General features: G+C 38.9%; 2 protein-coding genes across 4 annotated transcripts in view; one reads left to right on the top strand and one right to left on the bottom strand.

Annotated features, from left to right (window-relative positions):
* Nucleotides 1-4,613, top strand: part of ATF7IP (activating transcription factor 7 interacting protein) — a 92,207-nt gene extending 87,594 nt beyond the window's left edge. For all 3 annotated transcript variants that reach the window (XM_084877901.1, XM_084877902.1, XM_084877903.1), the window contains exon 15: nt 99-4,613. In XM_084877901.1, the coding sequence (XP_084734027.1) occupies nt 99-518 (420 nt within the window). In that variant the 3' untranslated portion in view covers nt 519-4,613. The remainder of the gene's footprint in view (nt 1-98) is intronic.
* Nucleotides 4,614-5,431: 818 nt separating this feature from the next.
* Nucleotides 5,432-27,790, bottom strand: part of PLBD1 (phospholipase B domain containing 1) — a 53,821-nt gene continuing 31,462 nt past the window's right edge. Inside the window, exons 7-11 of the mRNA XM_084877911.1 lie at nt 13,507-13,707; nt 13,257-13,397; nt 9,485-9,670; nt 8,683-8,789; nt 5,432-5,722 (exon numbers count right to left, since the gene is read on the bottom strand). Of these exons, the coding sequence (XP_084734037.1) occupies nt 5,540-5,722; nt 8,683-8,789; nt 9,485-9,670; nt 13,257-13,397; nt 13,507-13,707 (818 nt within the window). The 3' untranslated portion in view covers nt 5,432-5,539. The remainder of the gene's footprint in view (nt 5,723-8,682; nt 8,790-9,484; nt 9,671-13,256; nt 13,398-13,506; nt 13,708-27,790) is intronic.

Here is a 27,790-nt window from a genome sequence, read left to right as displayed (position 1 = left end):
ATGTTCTCAGTAAGTCATCTCTAGGATGTCTTTGTTCTAATTCTCAAAAACAGCCCTTTGTGTGGTCATTATAAATCAACATGGCTCTTCTTGGTTAGGAGCCCCCACGCCCTGTGCACCCAGCACCCTTACCAGAAGCCCCACAACCACCACGCCTGCCCCCAGAAGCTGCCAGCACATCTCTGCCTCAGAAGCCGCACTTGAAGTTAGCACGAGTTCAGAGTCAAAATGGCATTGTACTGTCATGGAGTGTCCTGGAAGTGGATCGAACCTGTGCCACTGTTGACAGCTACCATCTCTATGCTTACCATGAGGAACCCAGTGCCACTGTGCCCTCACAATGGAAAAAGATTGGAGAGGTAAAGGCACTTCCTTTGCCAATGGCATGCACTCTGACCCAGTTTGTATCTGGCAGCAAATACTACTTTGCCGTACGGGCCAAGGATATTTATGGACGTTTTGGACCTTTCTGTGATCCTCAGTCAACGGATGTGATCTCTTCTTCCCAGAGCAGTTAAACCTTGGAGCCTTTCTCTCTTCTTTGAAAAGTTCCACTTTTTTGTCTTGTTTTAATCTTGTGCATGATACCCATTGTAAAAATCTACATTGTGCGAGATTTCTTGGACATATGTGTATATACACTACGTTTGTTTATAATCAGAGAATAAAATAAACTTAGCTCATAAAGCAAGAACCTTTTCCTGAACAATTCAAAGTTCAAGGTTTTGAAATGTAAATGTGCATCTTCCTTTAGTCTTGAGGCTGGGGAATAATATGTGTGGGTGTTTGTGTGGTTTTATTTTTTCCTATTTATATATGTTTGTTGCAGTGAAATCTTCCATTTTCATTCTCAAATTTCCCTCTCTTCTAGTATAAAGTAAACAGAGCAAAGCATCTGAGGTATGTAACTGGCATGATTCTATTACTAAGGGATCTGTAGTTTCATAGTTAAATGATTTAAACAGAATCTAAACAAAACCCAAAGGAAAAAAATAAAAAGCAAAATGGTTCAAGAGCTTAAAATAGGTTAATTTGAACACAGGAAAGGATCTGTTATCTTTTATTGTCTCTTCTGGGTTGTTAAATAGGCAAAAACATCTAAATGGCCCCTCCCTTTTCTAATCTTGGTTTTATATTTATTTTGTGCCTTAAACATTAACTGCAAAAATAAAGGTGGCCATTTGTCCATTGTTGTTTCTTTCCTTTCAGCTTTTAGCCCTTCATTTTTTCTTTAACACCACAAAATATAGCACACTCCCTCAAGTAAATGTTAAAACAAGGCTTTTATACGTATTCTCATCAGTGGCTTTACTTCATCTAACTCCAAATTTTTAACTTGCTATTTTCTCCCAAGAATATAAATGCTTTTATTTTTGGTCACTATTTAAATTAACTTTATGTAAAGTAGGTCAAGAGAAGACCGTACTATGTAAGAAACTTTTCTTATTAACATATTTCAGTATCTGTGCTCACACTGTGTTAGAAATTATGAAAGCAATTACAATTTACTTTATCACCCAAAGCATAATATTTTTTCAAAGGAAATAGTCAAATTTATAAAATACAGTGAGCCAAAATATTAAAGGGAAAGATACATTATCTCTTTATTCTTTTGTATCGTTCCTTTTGTTAACTTTTAACTTTGTTTTGATGATGCCAAGTTTTGTGTAATTTATCCTATGTCAGCTTTGGATAGAAATTAAAGCACATTCTTTGGAGTCAGTTTATGTAACAATTAGGTATAACTTAGTGTGCATCTCCTTTCCTCTTCAAAGTTAAAGTCAGCTTAGGTGTCCTGCATTTTCAGTACGAGTGCGAGGTCTAATGGTATCAGGTAGTTGAGTGTAGATAGTGGAGGACAGGACTTCCTGGGTACACTTGGGGTTGAGAGTGTGGTTGGGAATATTTTGAAAGGAATTCATGGAGTTTGTGAAATAATTTATCTTCCTTTATCATATTTGAATTCATATTTCTACCCTCTCAAATTATACCTCTTGAAATTGTAGGAGGGAACTATCCCATTAATGTTTTGTTTGCCACATGGGTGGCTTGAAACTGGAAGCATTCTAGTTGTAAAGTCTTTAGACTTTCACCAGTCAGTGTATGTCATGTTAAGAGTGAAGTTTGATTGATTCTGAAGAAAGCCTACAGTTTGCCAAACTATAAATACTCCAAAACCTTCCTTTCACTTTCAGAAAATAAGGTCACAATGAGAATTAAAGTTTTCATGAATCAAATTTGCCAACCATGTAGCTATCACTCATTCTAGGACTAATGACGCTGGTAAAGAAGTTGCCAATGTCATGCCAATGAAAATTTCAAAAGGGAGATAAATATATGTGAACACCTGTCGATATCTGCATTATAAATGTTTCTACCTGCAGTGGATGCAATGTTGATTATGTGTTCAAGATCATTCCTGTCTACAGAGTAGAAAGCTCATGTTCAAAATAGTTTTTTATTTTTTATTTTTTTTGTCATGTGATAACAATTTGTCTACTTAGCCTTGAAATGGTTTCTTTGGTGAATGTTTCTATTTATAGTCACTAGTCCTTTTTTTAAAGTTTTTGTAGCACTATATAATCCTGTGAAGAATACCCAGTTGAATGCAAATATTTCATTATTTTAATGTATACTGTGTTTTCTGTCAAAAAAATTTTCAAACAGTAACTCTAAAATATTAACTTTTATTTTGGCACAGTAAAATAACTTGTTATTCCAGATGGTGGAAGGAAGGTACAAAGAAATATTGTAATTATTTGAGGAAAAAGCATATTATAAAATGGCTTCCGAAAATTAGACTGCTGTGGCATTTGTAGGCAACAGCAGCTATATTGGATTAACTGAAAGGTGGTAGGCTAGAACTCTAGTCTTTTGAGACAGGTTTTATTGTTGATGGACACTTTTTATTTGGAAGAGAGAATGGAAGATTCAGCTAGAAATCGTTACGGATTACAGAGTTTTTGTAGCAGTTCACACCCCATGATATCTTTTTTATTTTGTTGTACCTTTTCAGAAAGTATTATAAATAAGCTTGTTTATCCCATTTTGGGATAAGTTTACTAAACTTTTTAGCTTGACAATACTTGTGTTAAATGTCACTTTATTGGAAATTCTGGAAATTTCTGAAATTTCAACCCAAAATGTAGGGTGGTTATGTGGCATTTAAAGGTAACAGATGTTTGTTACTCTCTACTTGGTACTGTGTTAATTTTCATCCTATTTTAAGTGTGAGTAAGCCTCTTTCCAAAATTGTTATTGCCAGTAAATTTATAAATTACATATAAAGATAACATCTGTTATTAACAGTTAACTTGATGAGGTAACTATATCCCTCTTTCTCTGGACTCACTTTTAAAAATATACAGAATACTGTGTACTGTTTAACACAGTAGAAGTCAATGAGAAGAGTGAAGAGAGCTTTCTACCTTGAAAGGTATTTATTGGGATATCATTTGCCTCACAGCGAGATGTTCCCCATTCTCCCCACCCCCATTGTCAGATAAATGAAAGGTTTATTTGAAAAACAAGTCCTAGAGCAAGAAGCTTAGAATCTTAGGGGTATATTTCTGCACCATACAGAATTCTCTTACTGTATTGCATAAGTGTTAGCTAAGTTTTTGTTTTCTTTTGTTTATATTTTATAAATTATTATTCATGCAACAAGGTGTGTGTTAATATTGCATGACATGCATTTAACTTGTTCCACGAATTTCCCAGTACTATACAAGATCAACAAAATAATGCCTGTGGTATCGTCCTCTCTTGCTTTTATACATATGATCTTAGCACTGTTAGAGTACTGCAAAGTCCTTGGGTTATTTCAGTATCTTATAATTGATTTGTTATTTTATTAATGACCAGTTGTTGTCATTGGCCTGTTTTATTCTAATTTCCAGAAAAATCATGTCTCAGTGTTAGATTATTGCAAATAACTTTATCTAAAACCAAGGTATGATTCTGCCTTCCTTACTGGGCAAATGAGGTGTCCCATTCTCCTCCATCTCCCACCCCCTTTTTTTACATTTTGGGACAAAGGAAAAGATTAGAACAATTCTTACGAGGTGTTTTGTTAGTATGGTAGATTTATGTAATTCCTAAAATCTTTTTCTCTTGAGCCAGCCAATGGGGAGGAATAGGACCATACAAATAGTTTTATCATGCTAAGTAAGTTTTTTAATTTGTAGATTCAGCTGAATACCAAGCATTTATATTTAAATGCTGTCTTTTTTTTATTTTTAATTTTGTTTGTAAATAAGGTAACTGGGCAATCAAACACCTTTTGGAAAACTTGGCTTTAGTATTTCATCAGCCATTTCAAAGTTAATATAAAAAATTTTTTGTAGGAAACTTGCATTCTGATTTTTCTTTATTGCAGTTGAAAGTGTAAATACGACAATGTTAAGATCTTCCTAATGTCTAATATAAACTGGGCTATAGCAAGTTGTCCTATTTTTATTAGGTTTTAAAGGTTTTTGTGTGTTTTTTTTTCTTCTTTTTTTTCCTAAATGTACAGTAGACTGGTACCTGTTTAAGTGTTAACTGTAGTGGGATTTGTCCAGCAAGCCTGAAATTTATACTTTGAAATAAACTATGGGTTTTTAACATTCTGAGTACTCTTGATTCATTCTGATTATTCTTGCTCCTTGTGTTTGTTTCTTTCAAAAGTCTCTTACTTTGCCAAGGATCATTCATTAGGCTGTACAATATGGTTTATTTAGCCTATTTGACAATACCCCAGCACTAAAAGTACACACAGTTTTCAAACTTTGAAAGAAAAACTATTACACAGAGTTGCTCTCAGATTAGATATGCTGCTTTTCAGTAATGGGAGACAACATTAAGGTTTGCTATATTGTGTGCCTAGCCTGCACTACAAGAAGACTCAACTGATACCTGTTAATGCCAGAAATATCACTCACTGAATTTCTGTTAGAGGTTCCATTAGAAACACAGCTCCACCTTTCTTTTGGGCTTTGTCAGTAAGTATATCCACCCAGGGGAAGGAAGGTGAAAGAGCATGAAGGAGTACAGGTTCTTAGGGGCCAGGCCTGAAATAGGCACTCATCTCACATTCCACTAACAATAACTTGTCATGTGGCACAACTACCTAAGGGAACCTGGGATATGTGGTCTGATTGGCCAGGCATAAAAGAATATGGATTTTGATGAGCGAAAATCATTGATTGGCTGCCTCCTCTACACCCCCTACTTGGGATCTAGCCCACAACCCGGGCATGTGCCCTGACTGGAATCAAACCCAGGACCCTTCAGTCCACAGGCCGAAGCTCTATCCACTGAACCCAACCAGCTAGTGCTGCCATATTCTCTTGTATGTAAATTTGTATGCTAAAGTCTAGTATTGTTAATCATATGTAATGTTTCTTCTACAATGAATGCTAGTGAACTACACAGTCAACAGTGGGGAATGACAGTAACAGACTAATACATTTTATTAAGACTAATTTTGAATGGAAAAACATAGCTAAAATAATGTCTTTGGTATCTTATTTGCAGCCTTCTATTTTCTTATCGCCCTTCATTTTATGTCAGGTTTCAAAATTGGCTTCATGATAATAAAATCAAAGTTGTAGGCCTCTGGCATGCCCTCATGAAGAGTTTTGTTGAACTTATTCCAGTGAAAAACAGGGAGGCCACCTTGTACTGTGGGACCGCTAATGGCATGTGCTGTGTACTCTAATGCTAGGTACATATCTGCCACCTGGAAAAAGAGAAGAGGAAGACATTTTAGAAAAACCATTTGGAAAAATAAATTGACTAAATCTCTATCCCCACCACCCACCCCCATTTCCAAAATCACAATATTAGCCCCTTTAAAACAAAATCTTGCCAACTTCCACAATCTGCTATTCTGTCTTTATTTGGCATTCAAATGTGAATTGAACAGTAGGAGGGTATTAGCAATGTAGCCAAAGTGAGATCTGTAATCAATTATTCATAATCAAAATTCTAGCACGAAAATTTATTAAAAAGTAACCTCCATATGGCTCAGTTTTCTCAGTTGTAAAGTAGGCTGATAACCCTACTTCACAGATGAGTTGTCATGAGGATTTATGAAAGCAAGTGCTTGGTGCAGTGCCAAAAAATGTTAATTCCTCAATAAAAGTTTTATTAAGTATAGTAGCAAGATATAAAGTAGAGCTCAATATCAAAAAAATGCCTAAATAATGGATAGCATTCTCAGAGGAGAAAGAAGAAAATGTCTCATAACTTAGGATTTTCCCTGTGTTCAAAATGGCTTAAGAGAAATATTTTTAAAGTATATCCTCAATAGAATTTTTATTTTATTTTATTTTATTTTAAATGAAAAATTGGCAGGCTCCTGTGTTTCCAGAAGAAAGTAAAATCTGACAAATGGCAGGTCGGCTTGGATTCTATGCAAGGCAGCAGAGGGTAATTCACTTTGTATATTCTGGGATGAATATAACATGTCGCACACTTGACTGAATGTTTGCAAATGCCATAAAAAATACAAAAACATTCATTGGGGCTTCTTGTGTACCAAGCTCGGTATCCACTAATCCTCCCCCGCCCCCCCCCCCCCCCCCGCCCCTTTATTGAATTTCTTAGGGTGACCTGATTAACAAAATTACATGGGTTTTCAGGTACACAGTTCCACAACTCATCTGTACACTGTATTGTATTCACCACCCTAAGTCAAGTATCCTTCTATCACCATTTATCCCCCTATACTCTCCTCCACCTTCCCTCTCCCTGGCAATTCACACATTGTTGCTCTTGACCATGAGTTCTTTTTCTCTTTTTCCCCTCAATCCCTCTTCCATGCCCCACTAGTCCTCAAATACCCCTCCTCTCCAACAGCTGTCAGCCTTCTCTGTTTGTGTCTATTTTGCTTGTTCATTAGATTCCACTTGTTTTATTTTTTTGTACTTCACAACATAGTGAGAGTCATTAAGGCTAAAGTTTTGTCATCATCATATACCTATAATATAAGGTGAGTTGGAGCTCAGACTATTCTAAAGCATCTCCTATTTAGGCTTTAGGCTGATAGAAAAAAATAATGTGTGTTTGGGCTATTGACATTCAACAGTTTAAGAGCTGAAGATAGAATAGTTAACTCTTCTCATACATTTCTTCCAGAATTTAGGACTGGAGTTGCAAATGAAAAGACACATGCCCAAACCAAAAGTGCAAAAGTATGTGGTAAAATGGTTCTCTCCACCAACTAAAATAACTAGCTCACCCACTTGGATCTCCCAAACCCATGAGTGTTGGAGTAAATTTTTTAACAACTAACACTGTGAGGAAAAAAAGGCCCTGATTTTTTTTTAAAATATATTTTTTATTGATTTTATACAGAGAGGAAGGGAGAGAGATAGAGTTAGAAACATCGATGAGAGAGAGTCATCGATCAGCTGCCTCTTGCACACCCCCTACTGGGGATATGCCCGCAACCAAGGTACATGCCCTTGACCGGAATCGAACCTGGGACCCTTCAGTCCTCAAGCCGACGCTCTATCCATTGAGCCAAACCAGTCCCGGCAAAAAGGCCCTGATTTGTAATGTTTGCTGATTTCCATGCTGTAAATACTCCCACCATGGCTGAATTCAAGCTATCAACACAATCAACAGATTTTAACAACTGGTCCTCATATCTATATGAGCTATTTCAGACCACCACTGCAAACATAAGATACATTATAGCACTTATCAATTCAAACATGCTAAAAACTAAAAACTCTTCAATGATTTTGTATCTGGTCCAATACTTGTTCTTTCAGCTAAATTAAATTTCTATTTAATGTAAAATCACACTGCTCTTAATATGTTCTTTGGACATTAGGCCAGTCTAAATAACTTTAGACATTCACATTATTACCACCAACATCATAATGATGTGTACATTTTCAAATAGCCCACTAAGTACTGCTCTAAACATTCTATAGATATTAAATGTCCTCTATAATCATATGAAGCAAGTATTGTTAACTTCCATTTTTCAGAGGAGGAAACAGAGGCATTATAAGATTATGTGATTCACTGTTAACAGTTAACTGCCACATGTCCAAAACAAACCATTCCCACATGCCATGATATTTTGAATTGAATTTAAAAAAATCAATTTATATATAGCTGATATGCAAAGTGCCCACTCAGGAGTTCAACCAGGAGACTGGGAGTTCGATTGCTTGCTATGATGTGAGCTGACCACCAGGGAGCAGCGTGGAACAAAGGAAAGCCCCAGCTGGCAGCTGGAAGGCTCCAATAAGCCCTGATGGCTGGCCAGGCCTAGGGACCCTACCCATGCACAAATTTCACACTGGGCCTCTAATTATAAAAATAAATATATTACAACCCGGGTGTTCTTGAATATTTCAGCTGAAAATTCTCATGAAAAGTATTGTTGGTCAGGGCTGCCACTTAAGGAAAACTTTTATTTTTAATAAGCGCGCGTGGTATTGGGGAAGGTCCGCTGCTTACCTCTACAGATGCTTATGGTGCACAACAGGTTAAGTGGCAGAGGAGAGATTTAAAGTTAAGCAATGGTACTTATCACCAGAATATCTGAAAAACTGAATCCTGAATCAAGTAATGGGTAGAAACATTGTTGTGCTCTATGCCACCAAAACTTTTGCAGCTTTGCCTTTAAGTAAGTGTAGCTGCTGGTGGAAATTAAATTCAAAAGTCAGTAGCATGTACCTTTGTATCATAGCAACCTCCAGGACTTGGTCCAAATGAGTTCAGATCTTCACGGCAGCAGATGGTGTTGCACGGATCACCCTTACTGTAAGGATCCTCCATATAATCTAGGAAACAGAGATTGGGATAAGAGTGAACACAGACTATTCTGAGGTAACACTGATCCACAATAAAATTTTTGGACCTGTTAAAGGCTACATAATCAGTGAAGCCTCTGCATCCCAGTGTGCTCCTGGATACAGAAATCTCCTTTAGCTTGTACTAGGAAGGGGCAACTGGAAGTTCCCTGTTCCAGGCCCAGCCTGTTCTGAAGAACCTTGCACAGCAAAGAGTGGATGAAAGAGATTAACAGGATAAATGTGCATCAATTTCCCCCCTCCCCCCAAAAAGAAATACAAATTTGACTTTGATACTGTTCAAAAATAAAGTATTTATGAATAATTTTTGTTTTATTGGCTGCTTTTGTCCTTGGAAGGAAATCTGTGTTTGGGGGTGGGAGTAATATCTAGTAAAAACAAAAAAAACACAAAAAACTACATTGTTTGGGTTATTGCTTCTGTGTTTCACATAAAAGTTTTTCAATAAAAAAAAAATCCATTGAATCTTTTTCCTGTCATTTTATAAAGGTGGACAAAATTTTATTTGTTGAGTATAAAATATGTATAATATTGACTACAAAATACTTAATTCATTAACTTCTTATAATTCCTTCTAGTACAGAGATAATAAACTTACATGGATTCTTTATCCATGGGGAAGAAAAGGAGATTTGAAGAATGATTCCTAGAAATGTGCTACGTACTGTTGTATCGCATGATATATTTCATAGATGCCATGTCAGTCACTTTTCCTTGGTCACGCCGGAAGATTTTGGCTCGTGGAGCCAGATCATATGAGAAGTCCATACCCAGCTTCTGAACTAACCATGGATAGCCACTCCAGTTGTAGATATTTTCATGGAAAGGAATGTTGTAGGAAGGCCAATATCCTAATTTGGAATGGAAGAGATGGAAGAGTGGCATCGACAGGGAGGGAGACAAAAGGAAAGAGAGGGAACAAAAGAAATGTTATGAAACCTGGCAAGGTACTGATATATAAAAAGTAAAACTTTGTGAACCCTGGCAGTCAAACGATTATAATTTACAGAATTGGTATTATTCCATTAAGGGGAAAGAGCACCAGAATTCTTTGGTTTTCACCCAAAATTCTTAAAGCAATCTCTTAACCAGGTAATAACCTTAGCGTTTATTGAGCAAAGTGGAGTATAACACCAAGTGGTCTGGGGAGCTCATTTCAGTGGACTTGGTTAGTGAAATGCCAAACGATGGTTCCACTATGTGGTCCTCACAGGGAATAATGGGGATCAGAAAACCTGGATTCTAGGCTCAGGGCTGAATAACCTGGTCTTAGGCAGTGAATTAACATTGTGGGTTTTTTTTTTTTTTGTTTTTTTTTTTCATTTCCTTTTTTTAGTAGTGGGAGGGGAAAGGAGAGTCAGTAATATGAGGGGAATGGAGTTGATCTTTAAGGTTCCAGGCTTTCAACTCCTTTGACTCGAAGCATTCAGAAAGGCTCAGCTTCATTCAAAACTGGGAAGTGTGCCAAGGCCTCTAGTCACTAAGCATCAAATATGTGACACAACCACTGTAAAATCTTTTCAGGAACATCCCAGATTATAGTGGCCTGGATGATCAGTCAACACAGGGACATCACCACTCAAGAGTTCTCTCTTTGGAGGCCTGCTGTCATTGTCAGGCTCTTAAGAGCTGGATGGACCAGCCTTCAAGGTCAGACCACGAGGGTGTCAGTTTCAAGTTGCCATGCTAACCAAGTAACCAACTAATGATTTAACTTCTCAGGTGAATTTTCTTCCCAGAAAAGGGAAGAAATACCTAATAGTATCGTATCTGCTTGGCAATGGAAGTTTCCATCTTAATTCTGCTTTATGCATGTAATGTACATGTCACTGATGTGAGCCACTCCTGCTGAGATGGCTAACGCCAGATGTCATTACAAAGTTGACTTGGGGGGCCTGGGAAACTGAGGACCAGGCCGTGATTCCCAGGGTCCATACCTTATCTTGGTTCTGTACCTACTGATTGGTCAGCCCATCTATTTCAATAGTTTCCTAATTGATCACCTGTCTTCTCTCTGATCTCCAGTTTACCCTCCCTTTTCAGAAACATCCATGTCCTAAAGCAGTGTTTCCCAAATTTTTGACATATGTGTACCCCTTATACAATTTTCGTAATGCTGAGTACCCCTCGTACTCATGAGAATGTAGAATTAGGTGCAGCTAAGCATGGTGAAGTGCATATCCCCACCAAACTCCGGTGCAACGCGTACCCCCACCAAACTCTTCCCGTAACCCCGGGGGTACGCGTACCACACTTTGGGAAACACTGTAAAGGATAAAGGCTAAACTGCTTAGCAGGCTATACAAAGCTGATACTTTCCCCTGACTACCTATCTCACTCTTCATAGCCTTTCCTTTGGCTAGCTTGAGCTAATAGTTTCTCAGTCACACCAGTTCTCGTACTTCATTTGCTTGACCCTTCCCCTTGTCAAATTAGTGAGTTCCTGTTTGGGCTATAAACCCCCAGTAAAACATCATCTTCAGTTTCATTTATTCAACAAATATTCAGTGAGGACTCACTCACTGTGTGTGCTCATAAATCCAGCAATGTGCTCAAGAATTTTTACAACCCTGTGAAATCATAAAGGTCTACTCTGGGGGACCAAATGTGTTTTAGAATTCAGGTTTTTAAAATATTTTAGAACAGCAGTGGCGTGCATGTATTCAACGTGGCATTGCAGTCTCTGTGGGAAATATCTAGTATTCAGAGTGATCTTTCGCACTGGCCGGTTTGGCTCAGTGTAAAGAGGGTCTGCCTGCGGAATAAAGGGACCCTGGTTTGATTCTGGTTAAGGGCACATACCTGGTTGCAGGCTCCTACTCAGTCTGGACCCTGGTCATGAGAAGGAAACCCATATTTTGTAAAACAAACAAACAAACACAAAAACCTGCTGTTTGGAATTTTCTGCTGTTTCTAAAAATGTTTGCTTTCTAGCTTGCTTTAGCCTGTTTGTAAAATGGGGATCATAAAATTAGCTGTCTGACTTGTAGGTCAAGATTAGGTATGTCCATAAATTTAGCTGTATTTATTTCCAAGGACATCAGTGAGATAACCACTAATTGCACAGAGAGCTGGCTCCTTTATAAAAAGGGAAGCTCTGCTTGTAACTTTGCTTAGAATTTGAATTCATTTTCTCTAAGCCCATCGCACCATGAATAAAGTGAGTCTCTCTAAACTCTCCTCCTGCGTTGTTTGATTGTTCGGGAAGTCTGTGACAGTCAGGGCAGGAGGCAACAATCAATGTGTTTCTCTCACATCAATATTTCTCTCTGTCTTTCCCTCTCTTCCACTCTCTAAAAGATCAATGTGAAAATATCCTTGGGTGAGGATTAATAACACACACACACACACACACACACACACACACACACACACACACTGTAGCCTAATATATAAACAGTCTTTAGAGGAGAGGGAACAAAGATATAAATAGACAGTTTAAGCTCTTCCAAATGAGTTCAGATCAGGTCATGTTTTGCTATCAAGTGATTAGGGACACCTGCTCCCAACCCACCCACCCACCCAAACAAACCTTGGTTTTAGAGTTTTGAGATTTTGAGAATTCAAAATTATAAATGTGGCTGTGGACCTGTTCCATTACTGTCATGTTTTTCCAATGAAGAAAGTAAGACTTGGAAAAAGTGAATAGTTTGCCTGAAATTCTGAGGAGCAGAGATTCACATCGGGACAGTATGACTACAAAACCTGGGCTTCAACATCTGGGCTTCGTTCTTGTCCTCCAGAACCACCACCCTTGACTCCTCCCACTGATAACGGCTCCTTTGGTTTCACCACTGGGGTTTGTGAAATCTTTAGTTAAATCTGTTTATCATCATTCTTTGGTGTCTGGGTGCTAGAATGGCTGCTTTCTGTCCCTTTCTTCCCTACCAGATTGTGAGTTCCTAAAGGTCAGGGATTTTGTACCTGCGTCTGTGCTCTTCTGGTCCCTGGGCCAGCCTGGCACTCCCATAAATATTCGCTGAATTGAACAAAAAACTTAACTTGGGGACCCAGGAAAAGAGGTAATATTAGAGCCATGAAAGTCATAAGATGATGAATGGCTGGCTCTGTCCCAGCCTACACACGGTCACTTAAGAGTTTGTGCTAAACCTGGAAATTCTTTCCCAGTGTAACTACCCTATTTCCCCGAAAATAAGACAGTGTCTTATATTAATTTTTTTCTCCCAAAGTTGCGCTCGGTCTTATTTTCAGGGGATGTCTTATCTTTCCATGCACTAGGTCTTATTTTCGGAGGATGTCTTATTTTCGGGGAAACATGGTAGCAGTGGCATTCCCATCCTTTCTTCCCCAGCACACGCTCCTTTGTCATACACTCACACATCACACGTTCCCCACCATGTATGTATACTCACACACAAACACACACACACACACACACACTCATCATCCTTCTGACTTCTACTATGAAGAAAATACCTTTCCGTAGAACATCAGTTTGTTCAGAATATTCTACGTATGTAGGAATTTGCTCCACAATGTACAGAGTGCCTGTGTCAAGGCTGTGCCCCAGCTTTACCTTCTTCAGGTCCAGGACCATGTACTGATTGTTATAGGTGCCTGAAATATAGGGAGAGACAGTAAGCAGGGCATGGATATGACTCTACTGGTTCACTAGAAATCCAAACATATCCACATTCCTGAAAAGTTACTCTGTAGGGCCGCTTACCAGAGTTGTACTTTGAAAATATCTGTGCCCACTGCTCGCCATCACTGGCCATCATATTGGCCAGACGGACTCTCTGCCAGGCCAGGAGAGACTCGGGTGTCACAAACTTTAGTAGGGTTTTATTATACACGCTGTTGGTGGTCTGCAGCATTACCAACCCACTACTAAGAATGTAAAAGTCGTCCAGAGATACTAAAAACCCTGCAGGAGAGACAAATAGGCAAGTCAGCATACATATACATGAAATATTTAGCCACTGTTATTAGCACAGAGCTTCAGACATGTGATGCACTTTGCAAAGAATATCAGTTGTTATTATCCTTGACCTGCAGTAGCCTCTCCCAGAATGGGTCATCTCTGTGGCAGTTATTTAACTGCTGCATATAAGGATGCCATTGGACCCCATTCCTGGATTCTGCATTGACATATTTTTGACTTTATGATTTGTGATGACAAAAATATATTAAATCAGGAATATTCCAATTTCCCATAACACTAAACAGAAATAGATTCTCATTTACTAGGATTTTTACAGGACAACTTCCAATTATGGAGGGACAACAGGGTTCATTTTGGGATCATAAGAATATAGATGCTGCCTTTCTTCTCTTTCTGCTGCTTTGTATTTTCCAAATTTTACATAAGGAGTCTAAATTACTTTTATAAATAAAAATCTAGATTTATAAAAGTGAACATGGTTTTGAAACACTGGGTTAATGCTTTTTACAAATGATGGAAGCAACACAAAGCTCAGTGAAGACACAATTCTTTTTTTAAAGACCTACTTTGTTAGCCTAATAAATGCGGGAAGTTCAGTCAGAAGTCAGAAGGCTGATGAACTCTTCAGCAAGGCTGAAGATCTGCACACTATTACCTGCTGCCAAACGGCTGAGGGCAATTCCCCTAACCTGATGGTCCTTTGTTGTTTACCAGGCCTTACCTTTGATATGTATATCTGCCTTGCTAAAGGTAAAAATGTGTGAATAAAAAGTCATGGGTGGAGACATTCAGGTCCCCTAGAAAGTGGAACCTCCATCTGGCTCCCCAAAAAAGCCTTCCAAATTTATATTTCATGTCTGGTCTCTCTAGTATATTCATTTATGTTGCAGTCCCTTCTCCAGATTCCTGAACCCTAGCTGTGAAAAGACCCTAGCAGTACTTTATACCACAGTGTGGTGAAGATTAGGGAATACCAGATGCAGCTGTAACAAGGAGAGAAAATATATTGTCATCAGCCACTACCAGTGATAAACTCCTTGCTAAACAATCGTGAGAGAAGGATCCCAGCCAGAGTGAGAAGCTGGATATAGGCTCCTCTGGAGCGTCACAAACTTCCACACTTTGATACACCTTATCACGTCTGTCATATGATTACTACTTGTTTACATCAGAGTTTTCCTTAAATCAAACTTAAAATATCTACCCTTGTCACATATAACCATATTAGGGAACTATGGGTTTAATGAAGCAAATTTATTTCTACTAACGTGCCCAAAATATTTGTCCATGAACCACTTAATACCACCTCACCAGCTCTATGCATGCCATACACTCAACAACAAACACATGTAGTCCGATGCTTTCATAATCGGGCAGAGCAAGATTAGGCTTTGAGAGGTGGGGGCATCTATTCAAGATCAAACAAATAGCAGACCTAGAATGAGGTCTTGCATCCCAGCCACTGCTCTCCAACTAAGCCTGAACACCTGTGCTCAGCCTCATGGCCCTTCCTCTTCTGGCTTAGTGAAGGCTGGAGGAGGAGAGCATCTCGGAGCAAGTGGACCTGGGACTAAGCATTGATCAGGTAAAGAGCAGTGAGCATTACAGGTAGGAATAGTAAATATGAACCAAGGGGTATAATAGGAATAGGTATGGCATGGAGAGTGGGGGTTTTGGGAGGTGGAGGCAAAGAAACATTAGAAATACCAGTTTGGGTTGTCATTCCTCAACAGGCACCTGGATAGGTAGGGTGGTACAAATACAGGGATCACATGAAGCTAAAAGTCTTCAGACCATGAATTGGGAGCCAGAAGGCCAAATTTCAGCATTACCACTAAGAAATCTGCCACTTCTCATTTTGCCTCTCTGTTCCTTAATCCCTTCCTCTAATAACATGGGGCTAAGTGATGTCATTCAGCTCTAACAGTCTAATTTTAATTTCTGAGCAGGAAAGTGACATGTGGAGAGCAGTCTCCAACTAACTCAGCTGAGCCTCCACAAGGCTGTACAGAAGTTCATAAAAAGGAGAGAAAGTGGCTCACTCCAGTGGTACAAGCCTGGATGGCAGGCAACCCTGAGTGGAATTTTAATGGGCAACCCCTCTGGGAAGGTACAGCCTGGACATAGGAGGATGCATGGCTTAACAAGTAAAACGTGGAGAGGTTTCAATGACCTTTCCTTTACCTCTTGGGCTGGGGTTGTTTCTGAGTGTTTACTAAGCTGTACAACCGTATTTGGCAGCCGCGAGAAGGCTCTCTAAGCAGAAAAGGCTGTATTTCTGGCATGATAAACTTGCTCATTCACCCCATAGAGATTGCTACAATCTCTGGGACACAAGAGGGCGAGTGAACAATACATGTAAGGAGTAATCTTTCATTCAAGAGAAAGACTTGACTAAAGATGGGAAAATGTAGGCCACCCAGAGTTCTAGAACAAAGATGAATTGGCTTGTGGACATTCTAGTTAAGGAGTCCAATTCTATGGTTTAGAATTTAAGATTTTTTTTTTTTAAAAGGAGCCCAGCCAGTGTGTCTCAGTGGTTGAGCTGCAACCCATGAACCAAGAGGTGACTGGTTTGATTCCTGGTCAGGGCACAATTTCAAAAAAAAAAAAAAAAAAAAAAAGGAAAAGGCCCAGAGAGGGGACCAAGTCCTCAAACACTGCACTGTAAGAGAAACAAATGTTCTTTGTGTAAAATTACATTCTTGCTCATATCTGCAATGGGGAGTTTTGGAAGGTAGACTTTTTTTTAATTAAAAATTTTTTCAATGACAGTTTATATTCAATATTATTTTGTATTTCTTTCAGGTGTGCAGCACATACTTTACAAAGTGTTCCCCTGATATTTGCAGTACCCACCTGGCACCATACAGTTATTACAATATTATTGACTATATTCTCTATGCTGTACTTTACAGCCCTAGGACTATTTTGTAACTGTCAATCCCTTCACCTTTTTTACTCAGTCCCCCAACATCCTCCCCTCTGGCAGCCATCAGTTTGTTTTTTCTATGTAGAAGTCTGTTTCTGTAGGAAGGTGGACTATTTTAGATCAGGAGAAAGTAAATCACTCCAGTATCAAAGCCACCCTGCAAATAGCATTTCATAGCAAGGTTCTTGCTTAATTTAATTAAGAACTAAAAGGGAACTCTTATAGTTAATAAATCACATTTCAAGACAAAAAAAAAAAAAAAAAAAAAGCACAACACCTACTTGAATCAGAAAAGTAAACAGTGACCACTACCCTCTGATGCCACTAGGTACTGTTCATAACAACCCAGAAATGTTTACCCTTATTAGCCTATCAGTGCAGTCAAATGTACCCATTGGCACACCTCATGCATGAATTGCTCCAAAGCTCCAAAGACCAAAAAGCACTGCCTTTTTTCCAAAAGAGCAGCATCCGTGTTGAACACACATGAGTAATGCACAACTCAGAATCAGTGGTATGACTCATGCTGGTACAAATAGCTGTGCTGCACTTCTGCACGGCTCCCTCTCACCCATTTTCTCTGCAATGAGACTTTGCAGCATCTCCCATCAAGAGGCCTGTTTCCCCATCTCTTAAATCCGGGCTGGATTTGGAACCTGCTTCGTCTAACAGAATGTGCCAATCCTGAAGCTAGCTCTCAGAGACCTTGCACACTTCCGCTCTCTCTATTGTAGCCTGGTTGCAGCTGTGGAAACAGCCCAGTCTAGCCTGGTCTCTAGGATGAGAGACCACACGGAGGAGGACCAGTCATCTCGGCCAATCTCTAGCCAGCCAACCCACCCCAAATGTGCAAGAGTTCCTCCAAGAACAGTAGAGCTGCCCACCAACCCACAGCCAACCACAGATGCAGGGAAGGTGCCAGTTTAATTCTCTAGAAAGAATCACTTAGCTATCCTGTGGATTCAAAAGCAGTAATATTCACATATTGTTTCCAGCCACAAAGTTTTGAAGGTTATTTGCTATGATAACCTTTATTATAGTTAACATACAGTCATAGTAATACATTTATACAACATTGCTTTAAAATGCCCTGCTGCCATTTGACTTTAACACCGAGGGATGGGACACTTTGGGAGCTCTCTGTTCATCCCTGTTTTTTAAAAAGAAAAGTAACAACTTTGTACCACACTTAGCCTTTCTGCTCAACTTCTTCTCACTGCTGAATACAAGTATCACTTCTCAGACCTGTGGAAAGCACCAACCTGTGGTGGGCTGTCTGATTTTCTCTAAGCGAGTCCTGACAGTCAATAAATGTTTACGAAACCTACTATATCCCAAGCACTGTGCAGTGGTTTCCAGCACAGAGACTGAATTCCATCAGGGGATTTTTTTTTTTTTTAAATTCATTTCAGAGAGGAAAGGAGTGGGAGAGATGGAAACATCCACGATGAGAGAGAATCATGGATCAGCTGCCTCCTGCGTGCCCCACACTGGGGACTGAGCCTGCAACTCAGGCATGTGCCCCGACTGGGAATGGATGCTCAACCACTGGGCCACACTGGCCGGGCTCTCAGGAGCTTTTCTAAAAGGCACAAGCCCAGACTGCTCTTCCTGCTCCCCTCTGCGTGTCTCCACCAGAACCCCTGTTCTCACATTGCTGTATGTACAGGAGAACCTTCTGCTTTCTCACTCTATGAAAAGGAAGCCTGTGAGTGCCCTGTTATCCCAGGACACGAAATCCTACAGCTGTTTATTTTATCAACACTGTAATGGACCCATCTTCCCACCTTCCAGAATGGCATTTATTTGCTTCTCTTCTCGCCAAGATCCTAACTGGTACCAATCAATTCCCACTTCTCCTCACAGTGATTATTCCTCAATCAAGTAAGTATTTTTTTTTTTAATTCTTTATTGATTTCAGAGAGAGGAAGAGAGAGGGAGAGGGAGAAATATCAGTGATGAGAGAGAATCATCACCTGGCTGTTTCCTGCACTTCCCCTACTAGGGATGGAGCCCAAAACCCAGGCAAGTGCCCTGACCGGGAATCAAACATGTGCGACTTCCTGGTTCATGGATTGATGCCACATCGACCAGGCAAGTATTTCTTGAAGACATTTCTGCTTAATCTTGCCCTAGGAATGTGATCAATGGAGGACTCATACTATTATGTATTCAAACACAGGAAACCGGTGCTGTGGACGCCAAATATCCTGCAGGGGTTCCACTACAGTAAAGAATATGTCTCTTAAAGCTTATATGGAATCAATAGAAGGTGGGTTTGTATTTAATCAACAGTCTGCTATCATCCACATCAAAATGAAATTTGTTTTTGGCAAATAATAAATTATTTTATCTACTTTATATTATACTAGAGGCCCAGTGCATGCACTAGGGGCTGGGGGTTCCCTCAGTCTGGCCTGTGCACTTCACAGTCTGGGAGCCCTTGGGGGATATCCGACTGATGTCTGTGGGGAGTGGGCCTAAGCAATCAGTAGGATATCTTTAGTGCTGCCACAGAGGTAAACCACTGAGCTCACCAACTGTGAGCGTGGCTTTTGGTTGAATGGCGCTCCCCCCGTGGAGCAGCTCCTGCATTGAGTGTCTGCCCCCTGGTGGTCAGTGCACATCATAGTGACCGGTCATTCTGCTGTTTGGTCAATTTACATATTACCCTTTTTTTATATAGGATTATTTGTTTACTATTTTCTATTTCTCCCTATAGCATGTAAGCTCCCTACTTTTTCTGTCCCAAAGGGAAAGGATTTAACACGTGGTAGGTGCTCCATAAATCACTATTGAAGAGAAGATGGCGGTGATTAACATTTATTGTGTGCCCACCACACACCAGATACCTTGCTTCAGAAGGATGGATACCATTATTTGATCTTCACAAAAGATTGATTAGATGAGCTATTTTTATGTTTTATTCTTTTTAGATGAGCTATTAAATTTTTTGCTATTTAAAGTGAATAAACAGCATTATCAGAAATAAATTAAGACCAAATCTTAACACCTGCCTTTCCCACTCTTCCATATGCCCGAGAAATGTGATAGGAACAGATATGTAGTCATGTAAATGGTGATGACACACAGGATGGAGAAAATGCAGTAGAAGCAATTAGCAGAGAGTGAGTCATGGGGAATTGCATGTTTAGATAGGGTGGAGTTGGAGAAAATCACCTTATGACCAGTTAGTCAAGAAAAGTATGGAGAATAAGGTGGGATTTCTGGAAAGATAGAAGGGAGGAAGCTTCCTGAGTTAGCTGGGAACGATGATCAAGGAAGGTGTGGCTTGGCAGAAGTCATTAGTGTTCTGGGATGGTGACAAAGAGGACAAAAAAAATAGATACTTAAGAAAGTAGAAAATTAAGTGCTATAAAAATCTATCTATAAGCCTTTGTAATAGGTGCCCTGGTTCTATTTTATTTCTTTTCCTCCCTTGGTTCTACTTTTTAAAGGTGGAAGACATGTATTAACTCACAGATTGTATATATTTCAGTTTTATGTCCAAAATGTCTAGCACACCCCAGGTGGCATGGCTCGATAGCTAAATGTTGACCTGTGAACTGTGCTCTGATTCCAATTCAGGGCACATGCCTGGGTTGTGGGCTCTGTCCCCAGTAGGGGGAGTGCAGGAGGCAGCTAGTCAGTGCTTCTTTCTCATCATAATGTTTCTCTTTCTCCCTTTCCCTTTCTCTCTGAAATCAATAAAAATATATTAAAAAACAAAATAAAATATCTAACATAAAATAAGTAATGTGAAATTAATAAAAGCAATAGTACATTAAAATATTAACAACATACATAGGCAGTTTTATAACTATGAAAGTAATAACCTTATGGATTATGAAGGAATCTTGACTAAATAATCTTGGGGCTTTGAGACTATTCTTTTTTTTTTTTTCCCCCAACAGGAAAAGGCTGAGCAAACTCTTTGCTACCCAACCTAGTAGTGCTGCCAGAATTGAAAAGGATGGGCTTGGACCCAGTATGTTAGAATCACTGAGGTTCTTTTTAAAAATATACATATTTTATTGATTTTTTTTATAGAAAGGAAGGGAGAGGGATAGAGAGTTAGAAACATTGATGAGAGAGAAGCATTGATCAGCTGCCTTCTGCACACTCCCTACTGGGGAATGTGCCTACAACAAAGGTACATGCCCTTGACTGGAATCAAACCTGAGACTCTTCAGTCTGCAGGCAGACGCTATATTCACTAAGCCAAACCAGTTAGGGATCACCTAGGGTCTATTATACAAATGCCCAGATCAACTGAATAGGATTTCTCTGAATGGCATTAGGAATCTGCATTTTTTGCAAGCTCCACAGAAAATTTTAAGTTTATGGGGTGGGTATATCTGTGTGAGGGAAGTGATGAGGTGCCTGGATGTAATACAAAGTAGGAACACATGCATGCTGGTGAAATGCACTAAGTGCATGCCAGAGAGCCTTGCTGACAGATAATTAAATTAAAGCCTAAGCCTTATGTAGATAATTATTACTGGAATCCTCAATTAAAATACTTTGAATAGATTCCAACTTTTGTTCCCACGCAAACACTCCACCCACCTGGTATGACAGGTAGCCCTTTGAGTTCATGGCTTTTTCAGTTTTAATCATTTAACTTAAATGCAAACGGAACCATTTCCGGAAGGGGGTGGGGAAATGGATTTTTATAGTTAGAGATATTATTTTGAATCCCGGTCCCCAATTCTGAGTGGTATGATTTTGAGCATGCTATTTAACTTCTCTCAACCTGTTTCTTTATTTGAAAAATGTAGCCTGGCTAGTGTGGCTCAGTGATTGACCATCAACCTGTTACAGGATTCCAAGGCCGGAGGAATAGGGAAACAGACAGGAAAGTTAAAACAAGGCCAAAAAGTGTGGGCAATCTGCAGCCAGCTTGTAACTTAACAAGCCATTATCTTCCCCAGCCAAGGACAGGAGAGCAAATGGTTAAAAACCTTCCTAAGGAGAGAATGGAGAAAGGAGGGGAAAGGAGAAAGGAAAAAAGGGCAGTTTTACTCCCTAAATAGAGAAGACAGCAGTCTCAAGGTTTGGCAAGGTTTATGAGAATCACCTGCAACTTCACCAAATTCTCCTAAATTCTGGGAAGGCCATAACAAAGTAAAAAGGGGGGCCTTGAGAATTAATCTGCACCAAAATATTCAGCGAAGGGATTTTGAGACCTATAGACAGGAGGGTATATAACACCTTGGACCCGGACCCAGCGTGCTCTTTAGCTGAGAGCTCATCTGTGCTTTGTAAGCCAGATATATAGGTTTGCTTGCTTTGCTTTTTCAATAAAGGTGCATACTTTAATAAATTGACTTCTCATAACATGGTCAAGGTCTCTCATATAAACTCATTTATATGAGAAGACAAGGAATGAGGTTGGAAACAGCTCCCACCGGCTCAGGGGGCTACCCGGTAACACCACTCTGGTGTCGGTGAGAGGTACTTATAACAAACCCATGCACCAAGAGGTCACCAGTTCAATTCCCAGTCAGGGCCTAACTAATTTTACGTGCCTGATTGCAGGCTTAATCCCCAATGAGGGGCATTCAGTAGGCAGCCAATCAGTGTTTTCTCTCATCATCATTTCTATCTCTCTATCCTTCTCCCTTCCTCTTTAAAACATTAAAACATATTTTTTAAAATGGACAATAGATACAGCCCTTGCTGGTTTGGCTCGGTGGATAGAGTGTCAGCCTGCAGACTAAAGGGTCCCAGGTTCAATTCTGGCCAAGGGCACATGCCTGGGCTGTGGGCTTGATCCTCCCCACCAGTAGGGGGCATGCAGGGGGCAGCCAATCAATTATTCTCATTATTGATGTTTCTATCTCTCTTTCCCTTCCTCTCTGAAATCATTAAAAAAAAAAAAAATGTAGATACAATACCTTATTAGGTTTTTATGAAAATTAAATGACATATTATATACCAACTGTCTAATATAGTGTCAATCACAGAGCCAGGCACACAAGTAGAAACTAAGCCTAAAGTATTAGGGTTTTTTTTCTTTTAATTTCAGTAAAAAGTGAGCACAAACAAGTTTATAGTAATTTATTTAAAACTTGAGTGCTGCCTAGTTCCCATAAAATTAGGTCCTAGTCATGCCATTTATAATCAAGGTGATTACAATGGTTGGCTTCATGTCCAACTCTTGTGCTGAATATATAGGTCTCCATATCAATACTTTGATAACAATTCCTGAACATTTTAGCCTCTTGTTTTAAAATCAAGGGTATAGAAGGGAGAGCAGCACAAATAGAAAACAATGAGGTTGTGATGGGGGCCATAATGTCTTAGGCAGACCTCATCTTTCTCCCTTACGGTTCCCACATGTTCATGTCAGAGGGAGTCATCCATGAACTATCTGCCTGCCTCCTTCCTTTCCTTTTTTCTTCCCATTTTCTTTCTTCTTCTTTTTTTTAAAATCCTCAACTGAAGATATTTTTCCATTGATTTTCAGAGAGTGGAAGGGAGGGGGAGAGCCACATCAATTGGCTGCTTCCCGCATATGCCCCGAAAGTGGGGCTGGAGATCAAGCCTGCAACCGAAGTACATACATGCCCTTGACAGAATTGAACCTGGGACCCACTGAGTTGAACCGGCTAGGGCAACATGACCTACATGTTAAAAAATTAATAGAAACTGTCTCCAAGTAGGCTTAGATATTGGATTTAGCAGACAAAGACTTCAACTTTAAACAGTTCAGAAAAGGAAAATATGGTATTAAAAGTTATCAGAGGGAATATTAACAGAGAAATGGAAACCAAAGAAAGAACAAAATGCACATTCTAGACCTGAAAAGTACAGTAATTGGGGGGGGGGGGGGGGGGAATTCACTGGATGGATTCCACACTAAATTTGAGATGGCAGAAGAAAGGTTCAGTAAACTTGAAGTAGATCAATAAAATTATCCAATGTGAAGACTAGAGGGAGAAAAAAAGACTAAAGAAAAATGATCAAATCCTCAAAGACCTATGGGATAAGATTAAGCATTCTGACATATAAATAATTGGAATCATAGGGAGAGAGAAGAGTGGAAAGGCAATGGAAAAAATATTTGAAGCTTTAACTGCTGAAAATTCTTAAATATAAGGAAAAGCATTAATTTATAGATATTATAAACTCAACAAACCCCAAATATAATAAATACAAAGAAAATCAGAGCTATGTCACAAAGTCAATGATTATTTGAATATATATATATACACACACATAGATGGTCTGACTTACAATGACTTGATTTTTCAACTTTACAGTGGTGTGAAGGTAATATTTGAATTTTGTTTTTTCCCAGGCTAGCAGTATTCAGTATGATCTTTCAGGTGATGCAATTAATTTCAGTTTAATGCTTCAAACATTTTCCAGGCCCAGTGTGCTTTCAGCTGTCTATGTCAGTGGTTAGCTCACAAGCCACATGTGAGCCGTGGTTTGCCTTCTCTTGACTAATGAGTTTGCCAACCACTGGTCTATGTTAATGGTGAATACCCAACAATGATTCTGTTTTTCCCTTTCAGTACAGTATTCAATAAATTACTTGAGATATTGAACACTTTATCATAAAATAGACAATGTGTTAAGTAACTGCCCAACTGCAGGCTGATATAAGTGTTCTGAGCAAGTGGAAGGTAAATTAGGCTAAGTTATGATGTTTGGTAGATTAGGTATATTAAATGCATTTCGACTTACAATATTTTCAATTTACAATGTGTTTATTGAGAGGTACCCCCATAGTAGGTTGAAGAGCATCTGTTTAATTCTTTTCCACTTGGGATGATAAATATGCAATGCAATGTACAGATGATGTATTATAAAATTGTACACCTGACACCTATATAATTTTATTAACCAATGTTGCCCAATAAATGCAATTAAATAAATAAAATAACTACAGACCTTGCAGACATCAAAAGGTAATAAAAATACTATAAATAACTTTGACAACAAACATAACTTAGAAAAAGTAGATGAATTCCTTGAAAGACACAAATTTGCAAAACTGACTCAAGTATTAGAAAACCTGAATAGTCCTATAACATAAAATAAATTGAATTAATAATTAAAAACTTTCCCAACAAATGAAACTATGTCTAGGTAGCTTAATCAATTAATTGTATTAAACATTTACCAGTCATACACAAACTATTTTTAGAAAACACAGAAGGAAAAATTAATTCCAAAGTCAGATTATAAGGATGAGGTTACCCTGATGCCAAAACTATTACAAGAAAAGAAAACTACAGACCAAAACCTTTCATAAACATAGATGAAAAAAATCCTTAACAAGATAGCATTAAGTTTAACCAAAAAAATTTAATGATATATAATGACTAAGTGGGGGGTTATCCCAGGAATGCCAAGAAGGTTTAAAATCTGCAAATCAATAGATGAAACTAATCATATTAATAAGCAAGAAAATTATATGATCACTTTAATAGAAGCAGAGAAAGAATTTCACAAAACATTCATAAAACAAACATTAAGCTAGTAAATAGGAACAGAAGGGATCTTCTTAACCTTATAAAGGATATCTATAAAAATCCTACAACAAACATACTTAATGATGAAAGACTGAATATTTTTCTCTTAAGATCAGGAACTAGAAAAGGATTATCATGCCCTCCTAGTCTACATTGTCCTGGAGATCTTATGCAAGAAATCAAGGACATACAAGGGAAAGAAGAAGTGATACTGCCTTTATGCAAAGATGGCATGATGATGGATATTGAAAAATCCCAATCTATAAAAAAGCTATTAGAACTGATATATGAATTTAGAAAGTTCTCAGGATAAATAGTAAATGTACCAAAATAATCTTATTTCTATACTGTAGTGAGTTTTATATTTCCATATTTTTGTTTGTTTGTGGGTTGATCATAATAATGTGCTTCTAATGAATAGAATGTAGTGGAAGTAACAGTATATGACTTCTGAGACTAGGTCATAATAGGCATTACTGTTTCTGCTCTGTTCTTTTGGATCATTTGGTCTGGGGAAAGTCAGGCACCTTGCCATGGGAATACTCAAGCAGTCCTGTAGAGAGGCCCAAGTGGTGGGAACCAATTTGTCAGCTCACCTTGTCAACCATGTGAGTCACCTGGAAATGTATCTTTCAGCTTCAGTTAAATTATAGAGAGTTCAGTTCCTCAGTCTGTGAGTCTTCTAAGGAGACCCAGACATGCCACCCTCACTGTACCCTATCTAAATTCCTGATCCACAAGAACTATGAGATACTAAATAATTATTGTCTTTTCAAGCCAATCGTTTTGGGGGTGACTTGTTATGTAGCAATAGATAACAAATGCATATATATAAGCCATGAACAATTGAAATAGGGAGTCAAAAATTCAATTCGGATTACAGGAGCATCAAAAATTATTTAGGATTCAGAGGGAGGGAGGGTGGCAAAAAAAAAAACAAAACAAAAAAAATCAATAAAATATATTAAAATAAATAAATAAATTAAAAAAAAAAGAAAAAAAAAAAGAAAAAAAATTATTTAGGATTCAAATGAATTAAAAGTATGTAAGACCCATATACTAAAAACTATAAAACATTGTTCAGATAAAAGAAGATCTACATAAGTAGAGATACTATATTCATGGACTGGAAGACTCAGTGACACCAATTTTCTTTGAATCTGTTGAAGGACTGCATGCAGCTAAAGTCAGTAGACCTTTGTGAGGAGGTCTTTATACAATGGTGTTGGCTACCTTTTCAGTGGCTGTCATTCCCTATGGGATTTCTCTCCATGTCTTACTTCCTTCAACATTGTGGCTGGCGTTCCTGGGGGTAGGGTTAGTGTGGGGATTTTATCTTCCTTAGCCTTATCAGTTGTTAGGTAAAATAGTCCTTGCTATTCAAAACCCTTGTGAGGGATGGAAAACTTCTAGAACAACATTATCCAGGGCCACCTTCTTTTGGGTTTTCAGAACCTCGGGCAAGTATATCTTTCAGAACTCCTGCCTTTATAAACAATTACATTAAGAAATATATTCCAAAATTCATTGGCCTAGGTAAGATATAGGGATTTATTAATAGTAGAGAAAATGTATTTGTCCAATCGGTGCACGTAAAGATTCTTTATAGTGTCCAAGTACCATCTCTCTATATTATCTATTCTAACTCCCACCATGAGAAAAAGGTAGCAACACTGTTATTACTCACAAAGCCATGACTTTGTAACCTACTTGTACTGAAACAACATGGATTTCTTTGCCTCTGCAGTTCCCCATCACCATTTACTTACTGGCTCTGCAATATCAATGGTGCCACCTGTGAATACTGGCTGTTATGACAGTCTCAAAGGTCTTTACTGTGATTTGTTAATAATGACCTCAAATCCAAGTATTACACAGAATGTTAAGAGAAATGTGAATGGTTTTTTATGGTCATTAAAGTTAAATTCAGATTTTTATAGCATAAACGTAGCTCAGCATAGTTTCCAACTCTCTGCTCTTGCCTCTCTCAGCTATAACCCTTGTGTTCCTGGTCTGTGATCTCTTTACACACCTCCACCTTTCACACACCCCCACCAGTGGGCACAATTAGTTGAGAGCCTGTGGGCAAGGCCAGAAGAGCCGTTCCAATCGCACAAGGAATATCCTGGCAGGTTAAGACTGGCCTGTGACTGTGGGAGGCTACCTCATTAGCTAAAGGCATGAGATCTGCTGAAAGGCCCATTTGTGCTGTGGAGCAGGGTGCTCAAAAGCCCTTGTAGGGGCCAGGTCCAGTGCTCCCCAGGGGACTGCAGCGGAAGGTGACAAGCAGTGGAGCACACCAAGTAAAGATCAGTAGTCACTTCCCCTGCTGCCCTTGGGTGCAGTAGAAGGAAGGTGGTACTGCAGTGACAACACATGCTGAAGCCCAAGGGTAAGCATGACCTTGGGTAGCTTAGAGCCGAGAACACATGCTGTGTCTGACACAAGACTCACCCAAACTCGTCATGTTCCCAACATTCTGTCCACTCAATGCTATAAAAATTACAATATGAGGACCAGCAGACAGGATCTACTCCTCAGAACCCCCTCATAGTCTTGCATCCCAAAGCTACTCATGGCATCTTGTTGAACTTGCCTGTGGTTCTCCTCCAAATGAGAAATCCAGGGATGAGGACCCACATGG

This window comes from Pipistrellus hanaki (assembly GCF_964339955.1).
Source record: "Pipistrellus hanaki genome assembly, chromosome: 3".
NCBI classification, from domain to species: domain Eukaryota; kingdom Metazoa; phylum Chordata; class Mammalia; order Chiroptera; family Vespertilionidae; genus Pipistrellus; species Pipistrellus hanaki.
The sequence above is the reverse complement of the archived record's forward strand: the minus strand, read 5'-3'. Positions and strand labels throughout refer to the sequence as shown.